We start from the raw sequence: 24,316 nt of genomic DNA, 5'->3' as shown, positions 1-24,316 counted from the left end.
GCATTGCATCGCTTAGAAATCGTCCCAAAGTAGAATTTCCCTTTAATGTGCCTCTCACACATCACTCCTCTTCAGTGCTTCGTGGGTTCGTCCTGGCGGTGCGCTTGCTGCATGCAGTACCCTACACCCCTTCCAAGAGAACTGGTCTGCATGTTAGCTGTAGGCTTGGGGAGTCAAAAAAAAAAGGCTTTTCCCAAGCATTGGGATGTGGTGAGGCAAGAAGGCTTTCAAGGAAAACCAGTGCCCTCCCTTCCCACCACTCTGGCCCCAAACCCTCCTCTCTGCCACTCTGTAGCCTGTGTACCCTGTACGCACCCAGGCCGCAGAACTGCAGGTGATGGGTGCCCCATCTACGCGTGAAAATGGTGTGTTTGAAATGGCCAATTTGCTGGGCACCTGGCTGGGAATGGGGTGAGGCTACAAGAGCCAACTCAAACTCGAAGATAGAGAAGAGCACGCTAGGTGGACACGATCTCCCGTGGAGCTCTGCGGAGGCCCTGGGCAGGAGGGGACAAGCCAACTGGGGGAGGAATTCGTCTTTTGCCTGAGGTCAGCCCCACAGAGGGAAACTTCCCTCTCACTCAGTCCCCACCAATGGGCGTCCCCCAGGTCATGACAGGGTCCTGCAATCTACTATAATTAATTCTTCTATTTATTCCATCACTTGTCTTTTTCCCTCAGAAAGAACGTATACAAGTTTGGAGGCCCTCTACCCACCAGCACAGCAGATGCTGCGCACACCTTCCCAGCAAGATGCCATCTACTCCTAACCCAAAAAGGACTAAATTATGCCCTGCTGGGATGGTCCCTCCTGGCAGTCCCTGAGGGGACAGGTTATGGCCACCAAGAGGAGGCTATTGCTGTAACAGGGAATTGACAGGAGAGCTGGACTTTGATAGCATCATTCTTCTGAGAACCTCTTTGGGCTTCATGACTGACTCTTTGACTCACATTAAATCGATGGTTGGTTAAAAACCAGAGGTTGGGAAAAAAAAAAAAAAAAGACCAAACAAAACAAGGTAAAGTAAGCCTTTCTAGAGATGGACTCCCACAAATTATGCAAATATTATATAAAGTCATTAATTCCCAAGTTTAGTAATGAGATGAGAGCTAAGAACAGACGTGCATCCCAGTGAGCGTGAGCCTTGTGTTTTGGGGAGGCTTCAACGACATTTGAGAGGTGTGGGGCTCTGAGGGATATTAAGGAAATGAGCGCTATACATCTGCAGGCAGGTAACCCCCCGAAACAATTCAGACAATGCATCAACGAGAGAAGTTTGAAATCAGACAACCCATAATACTCGATGTAGAGAACGTTCCAGCTTCCATAATTCTTTATTAAATATTTGACAAGTTGTATCACTTCTTTACAACAACTTCATTTTGTCACATTACTCTTTTGCTGTCAGGAAAACAATCTAACAATTTCTCTTTAAGATCTCTCAAGAAAAATGAAAAGCAAAAAGGATTTGTTCTTAAACAAAACTTTTCCTGTGTGTATCAAATTCAACCGTATTTTAAAGCCATTCTGATTGTGAAAAGGAGCGTTACCCAGAAGTTGTCTTTAAAAAATTTCAAAGTAGTTTGGTTTGTAATCACTGTATCAAATAGTACTTGGCTTTGTATTATGAGGAGGTGGGGTTTATAATAAAAAGTTATGAAACATTGAGAATTCATTTGGAATGCTTGAAACTCTTTTCACCTTAAAAGTCACTGTTTTTTTCATGTTTCATTTGGTGAAAGATCCTGAATTATGGAATGACAGCACATTAGCATCATTTTCTTGGGGTCCTCTCGGGCTCTGAGGGTCAGAAATCTCAGGACACAGCTTGGAGAAAACTGTAGAAGGACTAAGCTCTCACTCTCATTCGAAACCAGATTTCTCGAGAAAGGTGTACAAATGCCGTACAAATATATATGTATATATTTGGACAGCATACGTACGTATACATGTATATACATCTCACATAAGTAGGAGTAAAGGAAAATCATAGTTCTGCAAAGTTAACATGAAGGAAACCGTGACAATCTAGGTGAAATCAGTGAGTGAAAGGGCAAACTGGATCACAGGAACACAGATGTCTGTAGACACAGGGTCATGGTCATCAGAAAGGCTTTCAATGCTCTGATGCAAGGTTGAGATGCAGTACACAGAGGTCTATAGCCAGTGCTGTTAGATTCCTACTGATACTCCCTAGAAACATAAACCCAGCGAACAAGAAGACATGCATTTTAAACATGCATTGCTCTGCGCACAGCATCTTTCACAAAGGATAGATGTCTAATGAGAAGTTTTCTTGGAAAATTTCATACCGATAGAAAGCTATCCTTTTCTGAAATAAAACATTACACAAGCTCACGTCCTAAAGCTACAGCATTGCTTCTGACACGGAAAACACTCTTGGGGTATGTGTGTGTGTGTGCGCGCACGCGCGCGCATATGCAAGTGTATATACACTGTTCGTTAAGGCTTAGATAAACTAAAAAATGGTCCAAAGTGTATCACATTGTCTTCCCAGTTTTAAAATCTAAAATACAAAGTGGAGTTCGTAAGGATTTTTAAAAACGCATCTCAGACCTGAAATTGGCAGTTTTGACGTGACTTCTCAGGATGTACCCCAAAGCCCGAATAATGAGACAAGAGGTAGTGCTCGATTTCCTGGGGGTCAGCAAGGGAGCGGGCCAGGCAGTCACCCTGCGCGGCACCGCCCCCTACTGACGAGGCAGGAAATGATAACCAGACAGTGGTGCCCTCCTCTCCCGGCGGGTCAATACCAGGCGGTGAGGAGGAAAAAGGAAAAGAGGTTGGCTAACACAGCGGGGAGGGGCTCAGGAATCAACTCACGCTTCCTGTAGATTTTAAAAGTTCAGAGGTGAGATACAAGACCTAGGAAGATGCCAGAGTCAGGTGTTAAGCAATTCGTTAACTGTTGGAACAATTTGTAATTTGCTGCATATGGACTTGGCTTTCAGGGGGGCCAGTCTGGATCTGGCAAGATCAAAGAGCCACGGCACATGTTGACTATCTCGTGATGAGAGATGTAGAATGTGGTTCAAATATTTTGCAAACCATTTCTCAGAATCCGTCACTGCATCCTTATGTGGGAGGAATAACCCACGTCAGTCGCTTTATAGCATTTGTCATCTGACCACAGGGAAAATCTGACGTTCGACCAAAGGGCCTTGTAAACGAAAATCAAAGAAGCATCTTACATTCTTGAGATGCGGTACAGGACTGGCTGTAGAGAAGTAAGTAACAAAAAATGTCTCAGAGCAAATAGGGCTTTAAAACAGACAAATGCCCCATGGCTTCTTGTTCCAGAGGCAGCTGCCAGGAAAGCAGTGCACTCGGAAGCTAATCTGGACTTTCCAACGGACAGGGACGGAAATACCCAGGACCGACAGGCAGGTGTGCTAACTCACGTTCACATGCAGTTGTTAACTCTGGGACTAGCTTCTTAACCTCGTGGCCAAATGACCCATAATAACCTGCACCTTCTTCGGGGAACTAAAATAGCCAGATCAGAGGGTGCAGAGCCCTTGGACATGGGAGAAGCGCCAGTGAAGGGAACTACCAGAAGAGGCAACGCTGCCCAGGGCCTGCTGATGGGAAGGACTGGCAGTCTGTTTCTGTTTTCTTAGCCACCACCCATGACTCTGTCGTGAAGACGTCGGAGAGTGGTTGTCAGCATTCAGAGAAAACAAGATCTAGGACTATTTTAGACAAAGAGTGAAACACTGAGAATTGTTGAGATGAGGGAATCTTATGTGGATTAAAAGCCGAACAAAACAAAAACAAAAACCCCCGAACCCAGCAGTTAGCAGGAGATGAATGGTCAGTCACAACTATGGTGTTTCAAGTATTCGACAATCCCTATCTGCTCCTGGCATGGAAACGGTCTTAGGACGGATTTTTCTTTTGTATTTTTAACTCTTCCCTAATTTGCATTTACACCAAATATTCTGATTTTTTGAAAATACAGTTTGCAGAATGGTAGAATCCCAGTTCTTCAACTAGAATCGTGGGCTTCCTCCCCCATGGCGACATGGATCATTCTCAGAATCCATCCCAGCACGGCCTTTGGCCCCAGTCCTAGACAGAAAGCCCCCGGCCCAGGAGAGGCTTCACGGAGGGGGTTTCTGCCTTGAGACGTTATAGTGACTGAAAGGAAAACACATCCCACAAATAGATAAAAGTAATGAGCAATGTTGTTTTTTTCTAATTACTCAACATCTAAGTTCTCCGATCACTACTGGAGATTTTTAAATCAATGGGAAAAGGGAGCCAATCTTCAGCTCCGTAGAAACCCACCTTCTTTCGGACAGCTCCGACCTCTGCACCTCGTAAGGCAGCTCACTTACAACCACAAACATTCATGGTTTCTCACAAGCCTCCCAGAGCTGGGGAACAAATGAATTTCTTACATCAACAGGTCCTTCTTACGTAACAAACGGGGAGTGGCCCTGAAACCACGATTTTCTGTCTTATCTAGGACTGGCAAGAGATCAGATCTCTAGAGCTCCTGACTGTCACGACAGGGTTTAGGACAAGCCAGGTTAAGAGGACAGCAGGGTTGCTGAGCGCCCACGCTGGCCCTCAGGCCTTCTCTCAACAACACACCACGGAATTCTGCAACGAACACTCACAAAGTGGTAAAGAATCCAACTCCATCCCGGTCCCCACCAGCTTCACAGCCTGACCGACCTGGGCGGGGGGGGGGGGGGGTCGGGGGTGTCAAATCAAGAGTTCCCGCTCGCTTTTAATGCAGCACAGAACAGACACCACTCAAGCAGTACACAGTGTTGAAGCATGCAACATGTCCTAGGTCACGAAACCCGGTTCAATTAAGTGTGCATTAATCTAGGTAGTTGCGTAGAAATCACAGAACAATTGGCGAGGACTAGGTCTGTAGGCTCAGCTTTACAGACGGTTTTCTACACCAGCAGCCAGATTCACAATTGATAGATATTGCACGGGAAAGATGTGTGCGGGGAGAAAAAATATCATCACATTTAATGTCTCGGATAAAAAAAAAAACAAAACATAAACAAAACCAGGTATGACCTCCATGGAGTACATAAAGTGCCTTCAGAATTGGTGCAGTTAGAACAAAAATTGGTTATTCGGCTACCATTAGCGAACGCGTACAGATAAGACATCAAACAGATCTCAGGTTTCCACAGTTTCAAATCAAGCGGTGCCAAGGTTCATTCAAATGTCTCTACCACAAACAGCAAAGAAGAAAAAAGTGATAAAAGAAGGACTGTACAGCATCAAGGAGGGGGAAGTCATGTCTCTTCTGAGAGTCCAATCCTGTCTCAGATGTGCTCTGGCACACGGAGTTACTTCTAAGGAGTAATGGTGTGATTCCTTCGGGTCAGCGCCGAATTTGTCATGCTATGGTTACAATTCTCTCGGCCTGCAGCTAGTATGCTAAATTTGTACAAAACAATGTAATATCCAGTTTGTATTCTGAGTATGGAGAAAATGATCGTTATGCCTAATGGTTATATTTTAAATGCTTTCAAAGTCCTTATCTGTAGAAGGTTTTTGGACAAAAATCAGTCTTCCAATGCTAATCAAGTAGGGAGTAGGGCAGGGGAGCGGGGAGTCAAAGTACTTCAAAAATAAAAATGTCACTGACATGAAACCTGGTATGAAATTCAAATACAAAAAAAAATATGCTCACTTTTCCAAGTACACGAGACATCTTTAATTATAATGAAATAAAATCTGAAAATCGGTCTAAATCATTTTTAAAAAGTAAACATGAGTTGTAATACTATACCTGTAGAGTGATTAATTCCATTCATTGTCATTATAAAGTATGTAAAATATTTATTAAGGGCTTTGCCTACAGAGGCACAACATAAATAGAGTAAGTCCTCCTGAAATGTAATTCGTGTACACATCAACCAGTTGATAATTCGTGGTGGAAAATGCAGGAACGTGACCTGGGACCGGGCTCCCGGGTCTGAACCTGGGCAAGTCACGGGCGAAGGCTCGGCTCCAGGAGCCACGCCAGGGCTGCTCCTCCGCCTGGTCTCTGCAAAGTCTGTTGTTAGGCAAATGCAAAAGTGCAAGCAGGACTTGCTGGACGAACAACCACCCCAAGGCCAAGGCCGGGGGTGCTTAATCCACCCCCTCAAATCCTTGAGCGTTTTCCACAGCCATGAGGAGTTTCTCTCGTAAATCTTCAAAGGTTTCATATGGAGGTAAGTCAAGGCGATTAAAGCTGCAGGAGTAACAGAAAGCATAGGTTAAAGGTCAGCCTTGTTCCCTCACGGTTCCTGGTTGTGGCTAAGGGGGAGTCTGGTATTAGAACATGAGGATGGAAGAGTCTTCCCCAACAATTCTGAGTCAGCAAAAATAAATGCCAGTGAACCATCCACGTCAAAGAGGTTAGATAACCTATGGAGGAGAGGAAAGAATTTTCTGATGGGCCACAAAACCGCTCTACCACAACTAGATGTGAGGCCAAAGCCCAGCTGGGGAGGGAGGCCCCCGAAAGGCGAGGTCCCTGACATGCGTGCCGAGTTCCAGACTCTCCAATACCAAGCACTTACATGTTAGGGATGGACCAAGGTTGATTCTCTTTCCAATGCTTTCACTTACTCTACACTAGATCCCAAGCCAAGTGCTTTTCTGGATAGTAACTCATGCCGTTTCCACCACAGGCCTCTGAGACAGGTAATGGTTTCTCCAGATTCGGGGCCTGGAGCATCGAGAGCCCTCAACCCCAGGAAACCAGGCCCTCTGCGTCTCCAGAATCCCAACACTAAGCTGCCTTCTCGAAGCAAAGTCAAACCGAGTCATGGACATGTGGAGTGGAGAGCTCCATTTATATATAAAAAAAACAAAACCCAAGTATCTGAAGGCTTCAGTGGGGGTGTGATCAATCACTGTGGTGACAGGGAGGCCTTCAGATCAATGAAGCACACTTGTCTATGCAGCCGGGTTCACACGCTGGCTCTGCTACTTGCCAGCTGTGTGACCTTGGGCAAGTCACCTCACTCTCTGAATCAATCTGCTTTTCTGTGATGTGGGCAGACTGCTCTCAGGATGTTGGGAAAGTCAAATCAGAACACACATAAGGTGTTCCATCCATGAAGCAAGCGCCCGAAGACTGAGCAATTTTTTTTTCCCCTCGATTCTGTTTATTCATCAGAGACACAGAGAGAGAGGCAGAGACACAGGCAGAGGGAGAAGCAGGCTCCGTGCAGGGAGCCCGATGTAGGACTCGATCCCGGGACCCTGGGATCAGGATCTGAGCTGAAGGCAAACGCTCAACTGCTGAGCCACCCGGGCGACCTGACAGTGAGCAATGTTATTGCTCACTCGCCGTTCACCAACTGCCCGCTCGGAGCCCAAGGAGCTAGAACCCATACCCCTGGGTGTGCACTGCTGATGTGCACCCGTCAAGAAAATGACTGTAGGCACCTGCCGCAGCTAATGATGATTCTTTAAGAGCTGACGTCCATGGAGCGTGCCGACCAGCACTGCTAAGTACTCTCCGTCTATTAGCTCTGTGAGTGCTAGCAATCACCCCTACTTTAGGAAAGAGGAATGGAGGCACAGAGAGGTTAGGTAACTCGCCCAAGGTCACACAGTAAACCAGAAGCGGAACTCAGCCCCGGGCTGCCCCTAATCCCTGCTTGTGATGCCTCAGGATTGAAAACTCCCTCCCAGCACTGACCTGTGATTCCGAATATGAACAGAACAACAGAACAAGTCCTCACAGTTCAAGGCCTCACTGCTCTCAGCAGCTTTAAGAAAACCACGCACGCCCCCGGTGGGCCCTGTAGAAATCCCTAGCGGGTTTCTAACAGGACACGCCGAGCTCTGAGGCTTCTAAGTCACTAACTGCTAAAAGTCACGGCAGAGAAGGCACTGCTTCTCAAACTGGAGTCCTCGGAAACGTGGGAATCCTGAAGACCATCTGAAAGGGTTTTCAGTTTGATAATGCTCTCAATGTGACCTTACCAGTTCTAAGGACAAAACCCCACTTTTGCAGACTGCTCGGTCACAGAAGGTCCTTCACAGTGCAGGCCCGGGCGTCCCTAGGGGGACGTGGGTGATGCATTCTCGAGGATCCGTGACCATTTCCCCTGGTGTATGATCCTCTGCTTAGAATCATCGTGATGATCCTATGAGTTAACGCACATCAAGTGCTGAGGACAGTGCCCGGAGCACAGCGTATGCTGGGTAAGCGTGAAGCAGCCAGGGGTCAGGGTCTGGCCTGGCCTGGCCCTAGCCTGCTGAGTGGCCTCGGAGTTCTCGGTGAGCTTCACTCCCACACACGGAGGACGTGTGGGCCACGGGAGGTCGTTTTGAATCTACTCCAGAGAGCAGGCGGGTCTGGGATCCTTCGTAAAGTGTAATTTTAAACATCCAAGGAGTGATCTCTGATAGACCAAGGAGGTGAAGCCCTTTAAACGGATCAGACACCTGTGAGGTTTATGACGAGTACAGTAGCTCTTGCTCTGCTGGTTAACCAGGTGTTTATTCTGAAGCTTAACTGTCGACTTTGCCTTTTCATAAAACATGGAAGAAATCAGACACGTCTACAGCTAATTTGATGGCAGCACCACTGCCGTGAGCAGCCAGCAGAGCTCACTCCTCCAGGACAGTCTGGTCTGGGGCCGGAAGGAGAGGCATGCAGTGGGGAACACAGCCCCCCCCCCTTTTTTTTAACAATTAACAAAAAGATTTGTATTAGAACATTTACACTCAGGGAAGAAAGAGGTATCTGCATCATCAAATGTGGAATGTTGAAGAAATAGTTAAAATAAATAAAAGACTCCAAACGCGGTTGGGGCTGGCTCTGGCTGGGACTCACAGAGGCCTCTGCACATCAGCTCCAGGCTGCAGGGGCCAACGGCCTGGCCATACTGGCCTCCTCCCCGACACAGCACAGCTGTGCCTGGGACACAGAGAGTCTCTCGGGTGCTGGTGCAGCCAGCAAGCTCACTCCCCACTTTCCTCACCAATCTCTGTGACAATGTCTATCAGGCTCTGCACCTGCACCCAGCGCCCGCTTCACCGGGCAGCAGTCATCTACAGAGAGCATCAGCAGGAAAACTTGTGGGCCCTTTATTTCTGTGACCCACAGAGAAGCAAAGAGGCTCTGGTAAGAGCCCCCTGGGCTGCTTCCCTGCCAGGGGCAGAGCTTCGTCCTAGGGAAGGGGCAGGGATTTTAAGCTCTAGCTTGGCCAGAACCACCCGGGGAGTTCTGAAAATCCTGCGGCTCAGGCTACCCACCAAACCAACTAAGTCCAAATCTCTGGGGGCAGGACCCTGGCATCAGTATTGATAAAAAAAACAAACAAACAAAAAAACCCACAAAACTTTCTAGGTGGTTCCAATGCGCAGCTGACATTGGGAACCATGGAATTCAGAGGTCTGATCTGGGCAGCACACCATGTTTTGGTTGTGATCCAAGCCATGTGGACTTGGAAACAGAAGAAAAGTTCGACAGGAAGACACCTGCCCCCCGGGGCATGGGAGGACACAGGATGGACACTCGACTGAACAGGGGCCGCAGATCTAGCGCAGTGGTTAGTGCGGAGGCTCTGACTCTGGCAGAGCAGAGTTCAAATCCTGGACCTTGGGCACCTGTGAGTGGCGTAACCGTGGGGCCAGCTTCCTCGCTGCCGAGGGTGATGCCAGCACCCTGTAAAGCCGCCTAGAGACGCCACAGTGCCTGGCAAGGCAGCTCTTCCTCCTCCTTATGGTCAGCAGACTGCGAGGCCCGGAGCTTGTGCGTCAATCCCAGCAGCCCCGGGGCCTGGCTCTGTGCTGACCGCCTTCCGCACAAAGGCACCACAGACTCCGACACTGTCTGGGGTAAAAGCTCCAAGCTACCAACACATCCTCCCTCTAGAATAAAGACAGAGAATGTCGGCAACCACCGCTTTGGAGACCTGCCAGTTTTAGCTGGAATTGCTTGCTTTCCAGGGCCGGATGGGCAAGGCCCAGAGTCACTGCAGAAAGAGTCCCCGGAACAGTAAACATGGGCTATGCTCTGTCCAGCAAGGCAAGAGGAGGGAACCAGAGAACCTCCCGCAGCCCGTTTTCCACAAATACGCATCCGTGAGAGTCCCTTCCTAGCTGGCACTTTGAGGGTGGGAAGGCGCTTCCCGTGCCCTGCAGCTCAGGGGGGCTCTCAAGAGGCTTCGCTGCTGGGGAGGAGAGCAGGGCTGCGGCTCACCGTTTGCCAGAGGGCCCACGTCCACTGGCTTCCCAGGAGCAAGAAATACAAGTCTGTGGGGGAAAACCTACAGGACGACCACTGGCGCCTGCAGCAGCAGGAGCTCCCCAAGAGCTGCTAAGCTTCATTCCTCTTGGTGTGGGCCTTGCACACCTGTCTCCCCCCCGGCCCCCACGGAGGGGGCGTCTGTCTCAGCCTCCCCCAAGCCAGTCATATTGTTGCTTAATTCCAGGGACTGAGAGGTGACTGGTGGCCATGAGAAGTCTTTTATGTTTTAATATTTTATTTATGTTCTCATATGAGAGAGAGAGAGAGAGAGGAGGAAGAGTAGAGGGAGGGGGACAAGCAGCCTCCCACTGAGTATGCAGCCCAACACGGGGCTGGATCCCATGACTCTGAGAGCGTGACCCAAGCTGAAATCAAGAGTCAGACGCTTAACTGACTGAGCCACCCTGGTGCCTCCAGGACAGGCCTATTAAAACAATGTTTCCCCAGGGAATTTTATGCCTGGGGACAAAAACCAATTAAAGTTTGGAGTAAAAACCCAATCTGTCTACAGAGTTTGAGAACAGTTGTACCCAAGGACAGCGAACACAGTGGATCCCTGCTTCCTGGATGAAGGAGGGAAGGGGGGGGGGTTGGAGAAGGAACTCCCCCCGGCTTGGGTGGGGGATTAGCCCTTTATGACCACACACACCAGGTCCATGCAGCACCTGGTTTGGGTTTCACCAGCACTACAACTCAGTCTGTCAGCATGGACACAGCTCTCCGTGACCCCCAGCCCAGCGCCAGCCCCAGCTAAGTATGTAAAACGCTATTTGTGGACGACGGTGTGCTCCTGTCACTCACCACGTGTGAGCTCTGGGCAGCTTGTCAGGACTCCCCCATTGCTCTATTGTAAACAGCTGAGGACCATTGGAACCTGGACAAAAAAAAAAGAACAAAGCTGGAGTGGGGCTTCGAGGAAAGGGGAGAAGGTGAGCAGGCACGCCCGGGGGGAGCCGGGGACACCCTCGCTGCCTCCCAGACAGGATGAGGAGCTGCCCTTGGGAGCAGTCAGGGGCCTGCTCAGCCTCGGGGCACGGGCTCCACGACGCTGCAAACGGGGCTCAGAAGTGCAGCCTTCCAGCCGAGGCCTGCAGCACCCACACAACGCTACTTTGGGGTGCAGGGGAACGAGACGCGACCACTAACACGCAGGGCACAGAGTGATGTTGGTCCTAGCATCTCGGTGAGCACCGTACAGGGAGTCTGTGTACTGGGGGTACGGAGTCCTCCGAGACACACCAAAATAGAAGACAAGGAAAACAGAAAAGACCCACTTTTCTCTGCACAAAACCCCAAGCCTCCCTCCCTCCTCTCCCCAAAAGTAAGAGCACAAAGCACCCTGGTGGCAGCACAAGGCCACCTCCCCAACTGCAGTCCTTGTGTGAGGCCTACAGGTGACACCCGTATCTTGAGGGCAGGGTGGGGGGTGGAGAAGGTCACAGGAGGAGCAGGGAACCTAACAGTACCCCGCTCACCATAAAGTTCGGCGAATCCGTTCATAGGTACCCGGGATGTCCCCGTGACGAACTGCAGTAGCCGGATCCGCTTCTCCGCGTCCATGAGCAGCACAGCCTGGGGAGGGGGGCAGGGGGTCACTGTGCTGCCCTAACGCAACAGCCCCGCAACACTTCATCAGAACGACCTCAGCATAAGCCCCAGCCAGGTGACTGTGACCGAGTCTTTTTTTTAATGGGCGCCAGGACACCGCCTGAGTAATCTTAGGGAACAAGAGATCACCGTGGCTCTTTCTTCTTCTGCCAATGGGTCAAAAGAAATGAGATACAAAGCAAACTCTGATGGCACTGAGCTCGTTTCTGTGGGCGAGGCATGCCAGCGCCCCCGGGGGCCGGTTCGTGCACAGGATCCAGTGCCCGGGAAGCGCCAACCCCAGGGGAACCCAGGGTAGGAGGTGACGTTTCTGGCTGTAGACACATTCTCTGAAGATGACGTTTTATAAAAGGAGAGAAAAGCAGAAGCAGGATAGGCCTCGAAAATACTCCGTGTATGCTGCACATCTGAGTTACGACAAGAACCAAGCAGACATGTGGACTGGGCTTTGAAGATTTTTTTTTTTTTAAAGATTCTATTTGTTTATTCATGAGAGAGACAGAGAGACAGAGAGAGAGGCAGAGACACAGGCAGAGGGGGAAGCAGGCTCCATGCAGGGAACCCGATGCAGGACTCGATCCTGGCTTTCCAGGATCACACCCTGGGCCGAAGGTGGTGCTAAGCCACTGAGCCACCCGGGCTGCCCGAAGAGTCTGTTTTTAACATTTTCTCTCTTGTTTCTGCTACTGCTTGAATTGTATTAATAATAAATATTCAGAAATTGAAACAAGTTATGGGAGTTCTTAGTTTTGTGAGTCATCAGCCTTTCACCCCCGCCTTAAACTGTTCTTTGGAAGGCCGTTAATAGTTTCTCCCTGGGACTCAACTCATTCCTATTTTATTTCTCTCCAAAGCTCAAGAGAAAGCAAACACTGGCCCTAAGATAGTAAATCAAATTTCATTTGCATCTTTGGCTGAAGGATATAAAGATCACAAAATGTTTGTTGGAATGAACCAATACAATGCGGAAAATGATTTTCTGACCCAAAATGGCACCTTGGAGAAGTCTGCCCCAAAGCACGTTTCACCCCGAGAAGCCACCCATATTCTTAGTTACGCTTTGGCGGGCCGGTTCTAACTCCTGAATACAACTACCTACTTGATCCTCCTCAGTGGGCTCTTCAAATAGAGCCACTTTAGTCAGGTGGTCAAGGAGGAGAAAGTGCTTTGCTAAGGATGGACCCTAGGCAGGAGGAGCTGCCCATTAGAGCTATGGGAAAACGGCAGGGAGGGGCAGCTGTCTGTCCCCAGGGGTCCCGACGCTCACAGAGCCCTGGGTCCCAGAGGCAGGACAGCGGGGAGGCAGCACAGGGTCCTCACTTCCAACCCAGGCCGAGGAGCACCCAGACAGCAGAGGCCTTACCTTCCAGAACCACTGAATGACAGGGTGGTTGGGGCAGTAGCCATTCTTGTAAATAGAATGCTGTCTCCAATCGTTCACGTCCACATCGCCAAGGCCGCACATCAGCAACTAGGAGGGAGATGACCGGGTGTGAGCAGGGCACATCTGAACACAGAAGAATCAGCCATGGAGGGAGGAACCTTTCCTCAACACCAGCACTGTGTCACGAGCAAAGCAGGTAAACTGGCAGCTCTTAAAAACACATGATGGGGACAACATTTTCCTGCCACTTCAGGTCACAGAGGCAGCGCAGGTAAGGAGGGGGACCCAGTTCTGATGCGTGTTCAGGCCACAGCCTCTCGTGGTGGAGATGCCACTCCATGCCTGTGTCCTGCCCACCCTTCCAATCTGAGCTCTTGTGCTGCGTTTACAGCTGCTCATTACTCCAGCTGTTTCCCCTTCTGAGATGTTGTAGGTCTCAACATCTGAACTAACCCCCAGCCCCCAGGAGAATTCGTGCACTATGGCAGCCAGAGCTCCTCTCTCGGCCAGCTCCTGTCCAGAGATGTGTGGATGCAGACCTGTACTGAGGCAGTGACCACCAGGTCTGTGATGGAGTCTCAGGGCTCCTCTTACCACCTAACCCCCAAACCAGGAAGGATTCCTGGGGAAAAGTCAGCATGGTATTCCTGCAGAGGCAGCAAAGAAAAATGGAAGGAGAACTAGAACTAAACCAGAAGCCCGAGAACAGATCCTAGGCCTGACTATGCCCAAATCTCGGAGGCCCTTACCTGTTCCCTGCCTCAGTTTCCCCACTTATCAAACAAAGGACTCACACTACAGGATTTTGACACCATCTGTCTTGAAGTTCCTATTTCAAGAAAAATGAACAGAAGGCTAGACTATGAGAAATGCTTCATCCGATACGTGGCCCGGACAAATGGGTAACAGTTTCTCCAGACACAGCCTTCCTCCTCCTATTTCTCTCAACACAACAAAGGGCGAGAGATCCCTGTACTTTTTAAGTTGCTAGTTTTCATCTTGGTCAACACGAAGAAGCTGAAGCAATCTAATACAAACTGCTTCCTGCTACGACCCTGTCGTCCCCTGAAGTTGTTCCTTACTCAGTATAAACCAGGTCAGGTTCGTAGAGGCGTCTGTTCTACGGCCCCTGGTGCTCGCTTCCTGGCAAAGGTTGCATTCAGCTACCACCGTGTGGAGCAGAGGTGCGGGACCTCACCCAGTCCAGCCTCGCAGGCAGCAGGCTGCCACCCCAACTGGTGTCCCAACCATGACTCTATCAGAAGCAATTCTCCTTACCTGGTACACCTGGGCGTGAACCCAACACAGCTCGGTGGGCCTCTACTTGCCTGGTGTGTCCAGAACGACCCTCTCCCTGGGTGAGGAATCTACAGGTGGCTAGGCTCACTATTCCTTACTCTAAAATCCATGAACACACCCGTAAGAGAGAGTAGAATCCAGCCAAGCTTACTCCCTAGGACATTATGGACCAGAGAGTAATAAGATACTATTTAAAGATATCTACTTTTACAGAAAGTGTTTAAAATACAAACCTCCAGCTCATTTTCATCGAAAATTTTAATCAAATCAATAGGAAGCAGTTCTGTGAATCCCTGAAAGAAAAAAAAAATCCCCTTAAATGCCTTTTTTCCTTGAAAGAGACAAATTTTACAGAAAAAAAACCCAGGACAAAACACATTCTTTGCTGATGATTTATATAAAAGCGACGGTATCCTGTAACTGTAGTTCTAATAAAAACAGCATAGTCACATGGTAAAAATTTAGAAAAGTAGAATCTAGAAGGTTCAGGTATCTGAGCAATCTCAGAAACCCTCTGAAAATGTGGATGACTGTAGGCAGGCGCTTTCCAAAACCATTTTATGACACAGCTATGAGTCAGTGTGTCCTAAAACATGTGCAAGAGAACATGTTTAAAAATAAGGTACCGAAGGCATAGACGTGAGCTACATAAGGGGGCGGTGTGACCCAATAGAGGAGAGAGGAGCACTGAGAGCCCGCCTAGCTCCCGAGTGAACCATGAACCCTGGGAGGTCAGGTGAGATGCTCCGTGCTGCTGGGCCTCGCAGGTGTCTGGTTCTGAAAGTGAGATCACCGTGGTGGGGGCGGGGGTGCCTTCAACCCCACTTCCAGGGTTTCTTATGCAAACAAAGTATAAAACCTGCTGTCCTCTTGCAAGTCTAACTCACATTTCATGCTTTAAGTCCCTGAATTATTTTTGAGTGTTCTGCTGGGCCTAGAGCTTTACCGCAGGTGACTGAGCTGGGGCAAGCCAAGGAGAGCGTTGCTTAATGAGAATCTGCACTGGTTCAGTGGAAATTCATACTGTGCACTTGGGGCTTCTTCCTACGTTCTCTTTATATAACTAAACCTGTTACCAAGACTTAAAAAGGAATTTTACTTTTGGCCAAAATGAACTTTTTTTAAAAAAAAATTTATTTGAGGTGGGGGGAGGGAGGAGGGAAAAAAAGAGCAGGAGGAGGGGGAGAAGGAGGGGGAGAGGGAAAAGGGGGAAAGGGGGAGGGGGAGAGGGATAGAGGGGAGAAGGGAGGGGGGAGAGAGGGGGGAGCGGGGGGAGGAGGGGGAGCGGGAGGGGGAGAGGGGGAGGGAGAGAGAGGGAGAGAGGGAGAAGCAGATTCTCCGCTGAGCAGGGAGCCTGACACAGGGCCTGATCCCAGGACCCTGGGATCATGACCTGAATGGAACGCAGAGGCTTCACCGACGAAGCCACCCAGTCGCCCCCAAAAGGAACCCTTTTTAAAAATAATGAATCCCCCCCACCCTCTGCCAGGGGCCTGGGAGCATCGCTGACATTAAGTATTTGGATCTGAGGAGCATCTGCTTCACCCTCTAATGGGAGGAAAGCTGGCACAAGACGGCTCAGTAGAAGACAGAACCCAGCCTAAGAAAATGTGTTTTCCGTGGACCTGCACTGAAGCTAAGCCTGCGAGGGACTTAGGCAGAAGCAGAGCAAGTGGACACCAAGCAAAAGAAAGCGTGGCTGAGGGCCCCGGGCCGGGTCGAGGTGTGAGCTGAGCAGGCCTGACCTCAGGTCAGGTGCACCCCCACCCCGCCCCCACCCCAGGGAGGACAGCCCTCCCCTCTCAACTCGCTGGGGGCAGACCACGTACCTCCAAGAAGGCGTTCATCTGCTTCTGGACCCTGTTCACAAACCTCCACTGGATGACTAAGCTGTGGGAGAAACGAGAGAGTGCTGAACCATCCTCGTCACCACGAGCGCCCTTTGTTTCCCGGCACCTTCTCACCCACTGAGGGGAAGGCAGAGGAACCCCCGCAAACAGCGGACAGAAGGCATGGTCGAGAGCCTGGTTTACTCAGTAATTCTCTCAGGAGTTGCTGGGAAACCTAAAACCTCAGGATCTCAAAAATATTTTATGCCCCCTATCAAGCCTCAGTCTACCAAAGTTGCATACGAATGTGACAAGGCATAAAAAAAATCGCGGAGTGTGAATACACAGGTGCATCGTACCTGTAGACACGTAAATGCACACATATACACATCCACCTGTGCAAAAACATGTACACAGGTTTTGAAAAGGAGTGTCCAGTACATTTTGTGACACATTTCACTCTAGTATCTGGTGTACTGGTTTTCAACAATGACACATAACTTGTCGGCAAAACACTAATCCTTTAATACTAAAATTGGAAGGATTAATGCCGAGACCTCTTTAACAGAAATGTACTGAAACCATTTTCGCTGTTACGATCTTTAGTGCACAGCAGAATTCAATGCCAGGCAAATCCGTGCTGGACTCTAGCTAAGGCATTTTGTCGTGAAATGGCACGAGGGTCTTGTCATAAAGGGCTCTCCCCTGCGAGGTGCCACCATGGCAACGGTCCGAGTCCCAGCCACACGAGGCATCACCGCACCTGGCAACCGTCACCGCATTCTTGCGCCAGGGGGACCCGTGTATCAAGGGCAGGTGGAGACTTTAATCATCCTTTCGTCTCCACTGAAGCCAGCTGAAACTCTAAGCCTACTCCCCACCAAATTTGAAACCTCAAAGAATTAAGTGCAAAGAATGATGTATAATATGTATCACAACATCCAAACCCTCAGTCTTCTGACCCTCATTGCCCTCAGGGGCAGGGTTTTAAAAAATCCACGCAAAGCCTGAACTTTCTCTTCTTCTTTTTTTTTTTTTTAAAGATTTTATTTTTTATTTATTCATGAGAGAGAGAGAGAGAGAGAGAGAGAGAAAGACAGAGACATAGGCAGAGGGAGAAGCAGGCTCAATGTGGGACTCGATCCCAGGACCCCGGGATTATGCCCTGAGACCAAGGCAGATGCTTAACCACTGAGCCATCCAGGCGCCCCAAAGCCTATACTTTCAATGAAGACAATGGCATCTGCCAAGGTGGTGTCCTGCCTGCTCAGATTGTCCAAATTCAGAACAAGTGTGCCAACCAATGTGAACAGGTAAGAACTGTAGTATCTTATTTGTTTTTAGGCATAGCTAGCTTTTAACTTGTGAGGCGGGGAGAAGTCTGCTATGTAAGAGTGTGTGCTCTGTCAGCGTATCTAAGCAGAGGCTCTAAGACTCTCCATTTCTAATGAGGGATAGGTCTTTATCTGTGGATGACCCTAAAAGATGCCAAGACTCTTGGCTGATTCTCCAAATTCAAGTCCTCTGACCAATTACGTTGAGAGAGGAGGGAACCAGCTTGTTGAAATAGAGCACTGAGGGCAGACACGGAGCTCAGGCGGCTGTGGCAACCAGCAAGATGCAGACACTGGGACCCAGAAACCAAACACTGCTACACTGACCTCATCCCTGTGCCAGGGCTGGCGAGGGAGATCCTAGTCGGGTGCCTGAAGCACACACATGTACCAAAGAGGAAAACGGAATGTGTCCAACAGACTAAAGTCTTCTAGCTAGTATAAATGCCCTAGGATTACCTAACAGTTGGATTTCCCAAAGATTAAACATTTTGTTCCACCAACTGGGGCTGAGATTGGGTTAAGAAATTATAAACATCAGAAGTAACTCATTATGTCTGCATGTGTGAATTTTCCTAGCCATTTTGACTATTTTCCCTCTATTTTCACTATGGAAAAAGAAACCAGAAGAGAGATGAAATATTTTATTTCTGGTCATTCCTAATTTTACCCCACTGGTTGTTGACACTATGTTCCAACACGGCAAATCTCAATTTTTGACCACATAAGCACATACTCTAAGAGCATGTTTGCTGTAGTACTCAATACTGTACAAGTTTTTCTCCTTTCTTGACGCCTTTATAAGTAAGGCAGCTCACTGAAGATATGCTACAAGTCAAACATTCCATCTTAAAATTTGACTTCCGGGACACCTGGGTGGCTCAGTGGTTAAGCATATGCCTTTGACTCAGGGCATGATCCTGGAGACCCGGGATTGAGTCCCACATCTGGCTCTCTGTGAGGAGCTTGCCTCTCCCTCTGCCTGTGTCTCTGCCTCTGTTTCTGTGTCTCTCATGAATAAATAAATCTTAAAAAAAAAAAAAAATTTGACTTCCTATTAGCCCAAGCCAGAAAGGAAGTCAGATTGTTGAGAGCATGTCCACCACAACAGTCATGAGCTGTTTTGTTTCATCAAGGGACATAAACCAAACAGGCTGCTCAATTTAGTGAGAAAAAGCTGTAAATATGTGTATACGTACTCAATATATTCTCTCTTGTTTTCATTTGTCACCATTATTTCTGACCCATTGGGCTTCAGATCCACTTGATAGGTCTGTAATTGCAAAGATAAAACAATGATCACCATCATGACGTTATTTTCCACATTACAGAGTAAAAATGTCTTACTATGGAAGGCAGATAAGCAAAATTCATTCAGAAAGATTTCCTAGCAAATGGGCTCTGTATACAAAAGAATATCTAATGAGATTTTAAATTGTTGAGATGTTACACATTTAAAGATGTTAACAAAGGTGAATTATTTTGCAGTTATTTAAGAGTTTTAATTATTCTCCATACATTACCAACAGTGGAGAAGAGCATTATCAAGAAATTACACTTAATAGAAAAGACAGGATACGTTCATCAAGACTACAGAGATCCAGATTCTCACGCACTTTGTTTCTGAAAATTAGATTTTATAATCATAAAAAAAAGACGCGTGGCTTTGTTTCCTCCAAAGATTTATTTGGGAGGGGGAGAGGGGGAGAGAGAGAGAGAGAGAGAGAGAGAGAGAGAGAATGTGTACGTCAGCAGAGGGGCTGAAGGAGAGAATCTTCAAGCAGACTTGGGGCTCAATCCCAGGACCCACGAGATCACAACCTGGGCCGAAACCAAGAGTCAGATGCTCAACTCTTTGAGCCACCCAGTGCCCCATGGATTTTCTTTCAAAAATGCAAAATGCAGGGACTTAAAAAAAAAAAAAGGCAGCTTCAAAAGCAAAGCTGAGGGATGGATTTACTTGGTATTCCGAGAAGCCTGGCCTTCTATGTGCATGCAGACCCCCCAGCTCCCAGGACAAGCTCCCTCTTGCAGGACCACTGAGGACTGGGAACAAAGTGGCTGAAAACCAGCGTGGCCTTCTGTGATTCAGGCCGGCCCTAGAAAGCAATACCCAGCAGAAGCCAAGGGAGGGAGGGACCCTCATTTTTTTTTTTTTTTTTAAATAAAGTCTACTCTCGTAGAAATTTTAACGAAACAAAAAAAGGAAAAAAATCTCCCCTCCCCCCCCTCCCCCCGCAAGCCTCCTATCTATTCGAGGAAAGCCGCATGGATATTTTGCGGAGATCCCCTCTGGTTTTTTCCCCACGTGACTATTTCAGGGGGTGCACCAGCCCGTGGGGGAGGTTTTCCAGACTAAGTTTCCGGGTCACGCCGTCACGGGGAGAAGGGCTTTGGGGCTGCGAGGACACGTGCTGCTCGGGCAGCGGACGGCCGGTGCCATGCGCCGCCTGGGCCCCCAGGCCGGGGACAGCCGGGCCCCCGAGACCTCCAGTGGCGGGGGGGGGGCCTGGCCTTTCCACCCCGGACAGATCGCCACTCTACGAGCCACTTCAACTCCTCACCGCCCCCCACGTGGGTTTCGGGTGCGCGTCCCTCGTTACCATCTTGCTCGGCTCCCAGGTGCTGCCTCCTTTCCCGAGGCCGCCCTTGCCCTGCCCCGGGTCACGGGTCAAGGCCACGTGCGGCAGCTTCATGGGGGACGTGGGGCCTTCCTTGGGGTTAAACCTCTTCGGAGGTTCGAGGCGGGGATCTGTTGATACGCCGCATTTTTAAACAAGCCCCTGATGGCTTTTCCTTTCCCTCCCCAGAGGCTGTCACGCCGTTCCCTTTGGGTGACCGAGTCCCCTGTCGGATCCACGGCAAACGAGCCCAGTTCCCGGGGCCGAGAGGCGTGCAGCCCAGGTCAGCGACCCTGAGTCTGTTCCGGGGGCTGCGGACTCCCGGGGAGCGGCGGGGACAAGAGAACCTGGGGGCCTCCCGGAGCAACACCCGACGACAGAGGGGCAGCGAGCCCGCACTGCCGACGCCAGGGACACCGTTCTTCCCTCCGCTGCTGGTGGGGGCTTAATTGCTTCAACTGTTTGGGAAGAGAGTTCGGCAACGGGCATCAAATTGTAATGCATAGCATCCCTGGTCCTAATACTTCCTCTTCCAGAATTTATTCCAAGTGGAAAAAACTGGTCGGATGCACAAGATGTATATGCCAAGATTACAATCGTCCTGCTGCCCGTGTAGTACAGTAACGAGACAGCCCACAGGCCCTGCAACGGGGCGGGCTGGACAAGGGGCGGTCCGGGACGTGGAATCGGGGGCCACAGAATGGTACACAGGACATTTCCTGACACAGAAAGGCACTTGGGGTATATTAAGTTAGAAGTGTACGCATCATACAATTCCGTTCTGTAAAGAAAAAAGTCCTGTGTGCATGTGCTTACCGGGAGTAATTCCGGAAGACAGAAATCAAAATTTTAATCGTGAATGTTCTCTAGGTGGTAGGAACCACGGATGACTTTTATGTAATTTTATCGTGCTGGCTTTATGTTTACTACTGACGTCATCAGATAAACGAATACAATTGCTTTTGAAAGAAAAAAAAAGGGGGGGAACCCCACTCTCTGAGTTAAGTAAGAAGGTCAAGCAAGCCGTCCGTGCGCAGCCGTCTGGTTTTGTGGTTGACCCTGACTGCAGGTCTCTCGGGGAGGCGGGCTGGGGGGGCTCAGGGCAGGCTCCAGGTCTTGCTCCCAGAGCCTGGCAACCAGTGTCCCAGCTCAAGCTTTCAGGGGTCCGTCTCCATCCTGCTCGGGCTTCTCACAGAAAACATCTTGAATGGATAGCAGCGGCTGCTCCAATTCCACGTTTTAAAGTGGCTGCCAAGGGCCAGACACAGACGGCGGCCTGTGGCCCAGGTGCAGTGCTGGGCTCACATAACGGTCCCCGTGAGGCAGGTGCCACTCTCTCCGTTTCCTCGCTGAGAGGGAGACTGATTGGGAGGCAGAGCGCGGCTTCCTGCCACCCCACCAGCTCCCCACTGCACTGAATACGTACTTCCTCTGTTACACCTGCTTCTGGGCCAGGGTCATTGTTGTCTTGTGTCTGAGCTCAGGGACCCAATATGAAGGACACCAACACAGTGCTCATACCCAGGAGGTGCTCCGTCTGTGCTTCTGGAAAAATCCATTTAAGTCAACTAGCCTGAGGATGATGTTATCTCTCTTCTTCTTAAAGACTATGAACTAGATCAGAGGAAGCTATGAGGAGATGTGACTCACAGAACTAGGCCCTCCTCTTGGCAGGTTACAACTTCAGATTTAACATCCCCCAGATCTTGCAGAGATGCCTTATGTCCAGTGTCCGAGCAGTTTGCCGAGGAATCGTGAGGATCCTATCAAGTAAGCCGGACATGGACAGAGCAAGGTCCAGCTGCCTGCTGCCCCAACCTTGGATACTGTTTGCTGTGGGGCCAGCACCCACCTGCTGAGAGGACACGTGCCCCACGATCCCTGTGGGATGAGCGCTAGGCCTCCCTCATCCTCGCCAGCCTCTCCAAGCAGACATGAATGTGAGCCATGGTACCGAGGCAGCTGAGCCAACCTGCCCTTCTCCTGCAGTCTCCTCCAGGTGCCATCTCTCTAGCTCCTTGACCTGGTCTTTGAGGAGCCAGAGCCTCTGACATTCCCGGAGCCCCCTCCACAGTCGGCTCCTGGTCTGGTTCTTTCCAGCTGCAGCCACGACCTTGCCCGGTTGCTCACCTTCCTTCCTACATCCAGTTTCTGCCTTTCATCATTCCCTTCCCCAATGCAGTTTCTTAGCATTTAAAAAAAAAAAATTCACCCCTTAAGAGCCCTTTCAGGCCCCCTCCCCTCTCCCTGCCCTTTTCTTCCCAGTAAATCTTAATAAACAGATCCACTGGACACTTGTTGCCTTCTAGGAACACCACAAACAACTGTAATAGCTGAGACCTTTCTGTTCTCCAAGAACTAGTTTTTACCCCCTCAGGGGTGAAACCACCCCAGCAGAGAATGCATGCCTTAACCTAATATATGCGAAGTCCTAAAGAATTTTCCTGCAGGCTGCAGCCCATTCTCTACCCCTCCCTATTGCACAGGTTTGTAAGAGTTCTCACTTCTCTAGTCTTCAAGGCAATCCGATCAGATGCTGATCTGAACTGACAATAAAGACTTTCTACTGATTATAGCTCTGAAAGTGCCTCCTCCTGCAGGGTGTGGGTGCATATGTGTGCACCAGTGCCTGGTTTATGCTTTCTGCTTAGCATAGGATGACTGTTCAAATATTGAAATCTATTCATCTGAGACACTCACAGTGAGGACCCAGAAACCAGCAGCTCCAAATTCTCATCAACCAGAAAGAAAACACTGCACGATCATGACCACAGCTGGAGTTTCTTTCCGTGAAATGACAGCCACCACCCAACTTGATGGTCTGATGTTTTAGAATTGAAAAAACACTGCTAATAGCACCGAGGAAGGGCAGCTGCATGTGCACTCCACGTGTGGCAACTTCATGCCATTGAAGAAATGACAACGTTCTGGCCAGAGGGAGGCCTGCACTTCCTCTTGGGTTAAAGTCAATGGCAATGCACAGTCAACAGTTTTGCAGAGGGCTGGAAGAGGGGAGAGGCTTGCACATCAGTGGATGCCCACACTGGCTCAACCGCTCTGTTCAAAGTGTCTCCCCAGTACCAGGCTCTGTGCATGTGCGTGCATAGTGGCAAGATGCACACCCAGTGATGACACCAACAGGCTACACTTAATGCTCAACACCTAGTCATACAAATAAATGCACAGTCATCCATGCTATATGCCACAGGGAGACATGGACATACTCTGAAGTATTATGGCCTGGGGTCAGGGTCCAGCTCCTTGAGGAAGGGATGTCTGACCACAGGTGGGGGGCAGTATGTTCCCAAAAGATAGGATGGCATGAGCAAAGGTCCTGAGGCCAGAAGGAACTTGGGAGTGTTCAAGAAGTTCAGTGAGACCAGACCCAGAGAGCAAGAGGGGCAGCTCTGTGATGCAAAATGCATCTGGAGATAGGGCAGATGGGGCCAGACCAGGTGGGACCTCATGGGGCCAATCAATGATCTGGATCTTTATCCTTCAAAGTTTCTGGCAGAGGAATGATAGGCCAATTCTTACATCCTGAAAGGTTGGGCCACTCTGCCATTACAGGAGGCCAAGGTGGCTATAAAAGCCCAGCTAGGAGTCCATGAGACAAGACTGTAGCTTAGACTTGGGTGTTGGAAGAATGGGAAGGGAGAAATCCATCTGGATTTGAGATGTATCTGGGATTTGAGAAGTATCCGGGATGGATTTGAGAAGTATCCGGGAGTTAAAATGAACAGGGCTGGGGACAGACTGGAAATGGGAGATGTGATCAGAAAGTGGCTGCTTAATTTACTCTAAAGTTCTTCCCAGGATGCAAGAGAGATAACACTAGCTCCCTGTTAATCAGCTTAGCTCTCTAAAAAGGGGAGGCAGGGGATCCCTGGGTGGTGCAGCGGTTTAGTGCCTGCCTTTGGCCCAGGGCGCGATCCTGGAGACTCTGGATCGAGTCCCACATCGGGCTCCCGGTGCATGGAGC

General features: G+C 49.5%; 1 protein-coding gene across 16 annotated transcripts in view; it reads right to left on the bottom strand.

The window, feature by feature from the left end:
• Positions 1 to 1,307: 1,307 nt before the first annotated feature.
• NEDD4L (NEDD4 like E3 ubiquitin protein ligase) overlaps positions 1,308 to 24,316 on the bottom strand; it is a 342,878-nt gene continuing 319,869 nt past the window's right edge. For all 16 annotated transcript variants that reach the window (XM_072757960.1, XM_072757957.1, XM_072757971.1 and 13 more), the window contains 7 exons: positions 18,913 to 18,986; positions 16,380 to 16,440; positions 14,784 to 14,843; positions 13,231 to 13,338; positions 11,735 to 11,831; positions 11,061 to 11,133; positions 1,308 to 6,236 (listed from right to left, as the gene is read on the bottom strand). In XM_072757960.1, the coding sequence (XP_072614061.1) occupies positions 6,134 to 6,236; positions 11,061 to 11,133; positions 11,735 to 11,831; positions 13,231 to 13,338; positions 14,784 to 14,843; positions 16,380 to 16,440; positions 18,913 to 18,986 (576 nt within the window). In that variant the 3' untranslated portion in view covers positions 1,308 to 6,133. The remainder of the gene's footprint in view (positions 6,237 to 11,060; positions 11,134 to 11,734; positions 11,832 to 13,230; positions 13,339 to 14,783; positions 14,844 to 16,379; positions 16,441 to 18,912; positions 18,987 to 24,316) is intronic.

Source organism: Vulpes vulpes, chromosome 5 (assembly GCF_048418805.1).
Source record: "Vulpes vulpes isolate BD-2025 chromosome 5, VulVul3, whole genome shotgun sequence".
Lineage (NCBI taxonomy): Eukaryota > Metazoa > Chordata > Mammalia > Carnivora > Canidae > Vulpes > Vulpes vulpes.
The sequence above is the reverse complement of the archived record's forward strand: the minus strand, read 5'-3'. Positions and strand labels throughout refer to the sequence as shown.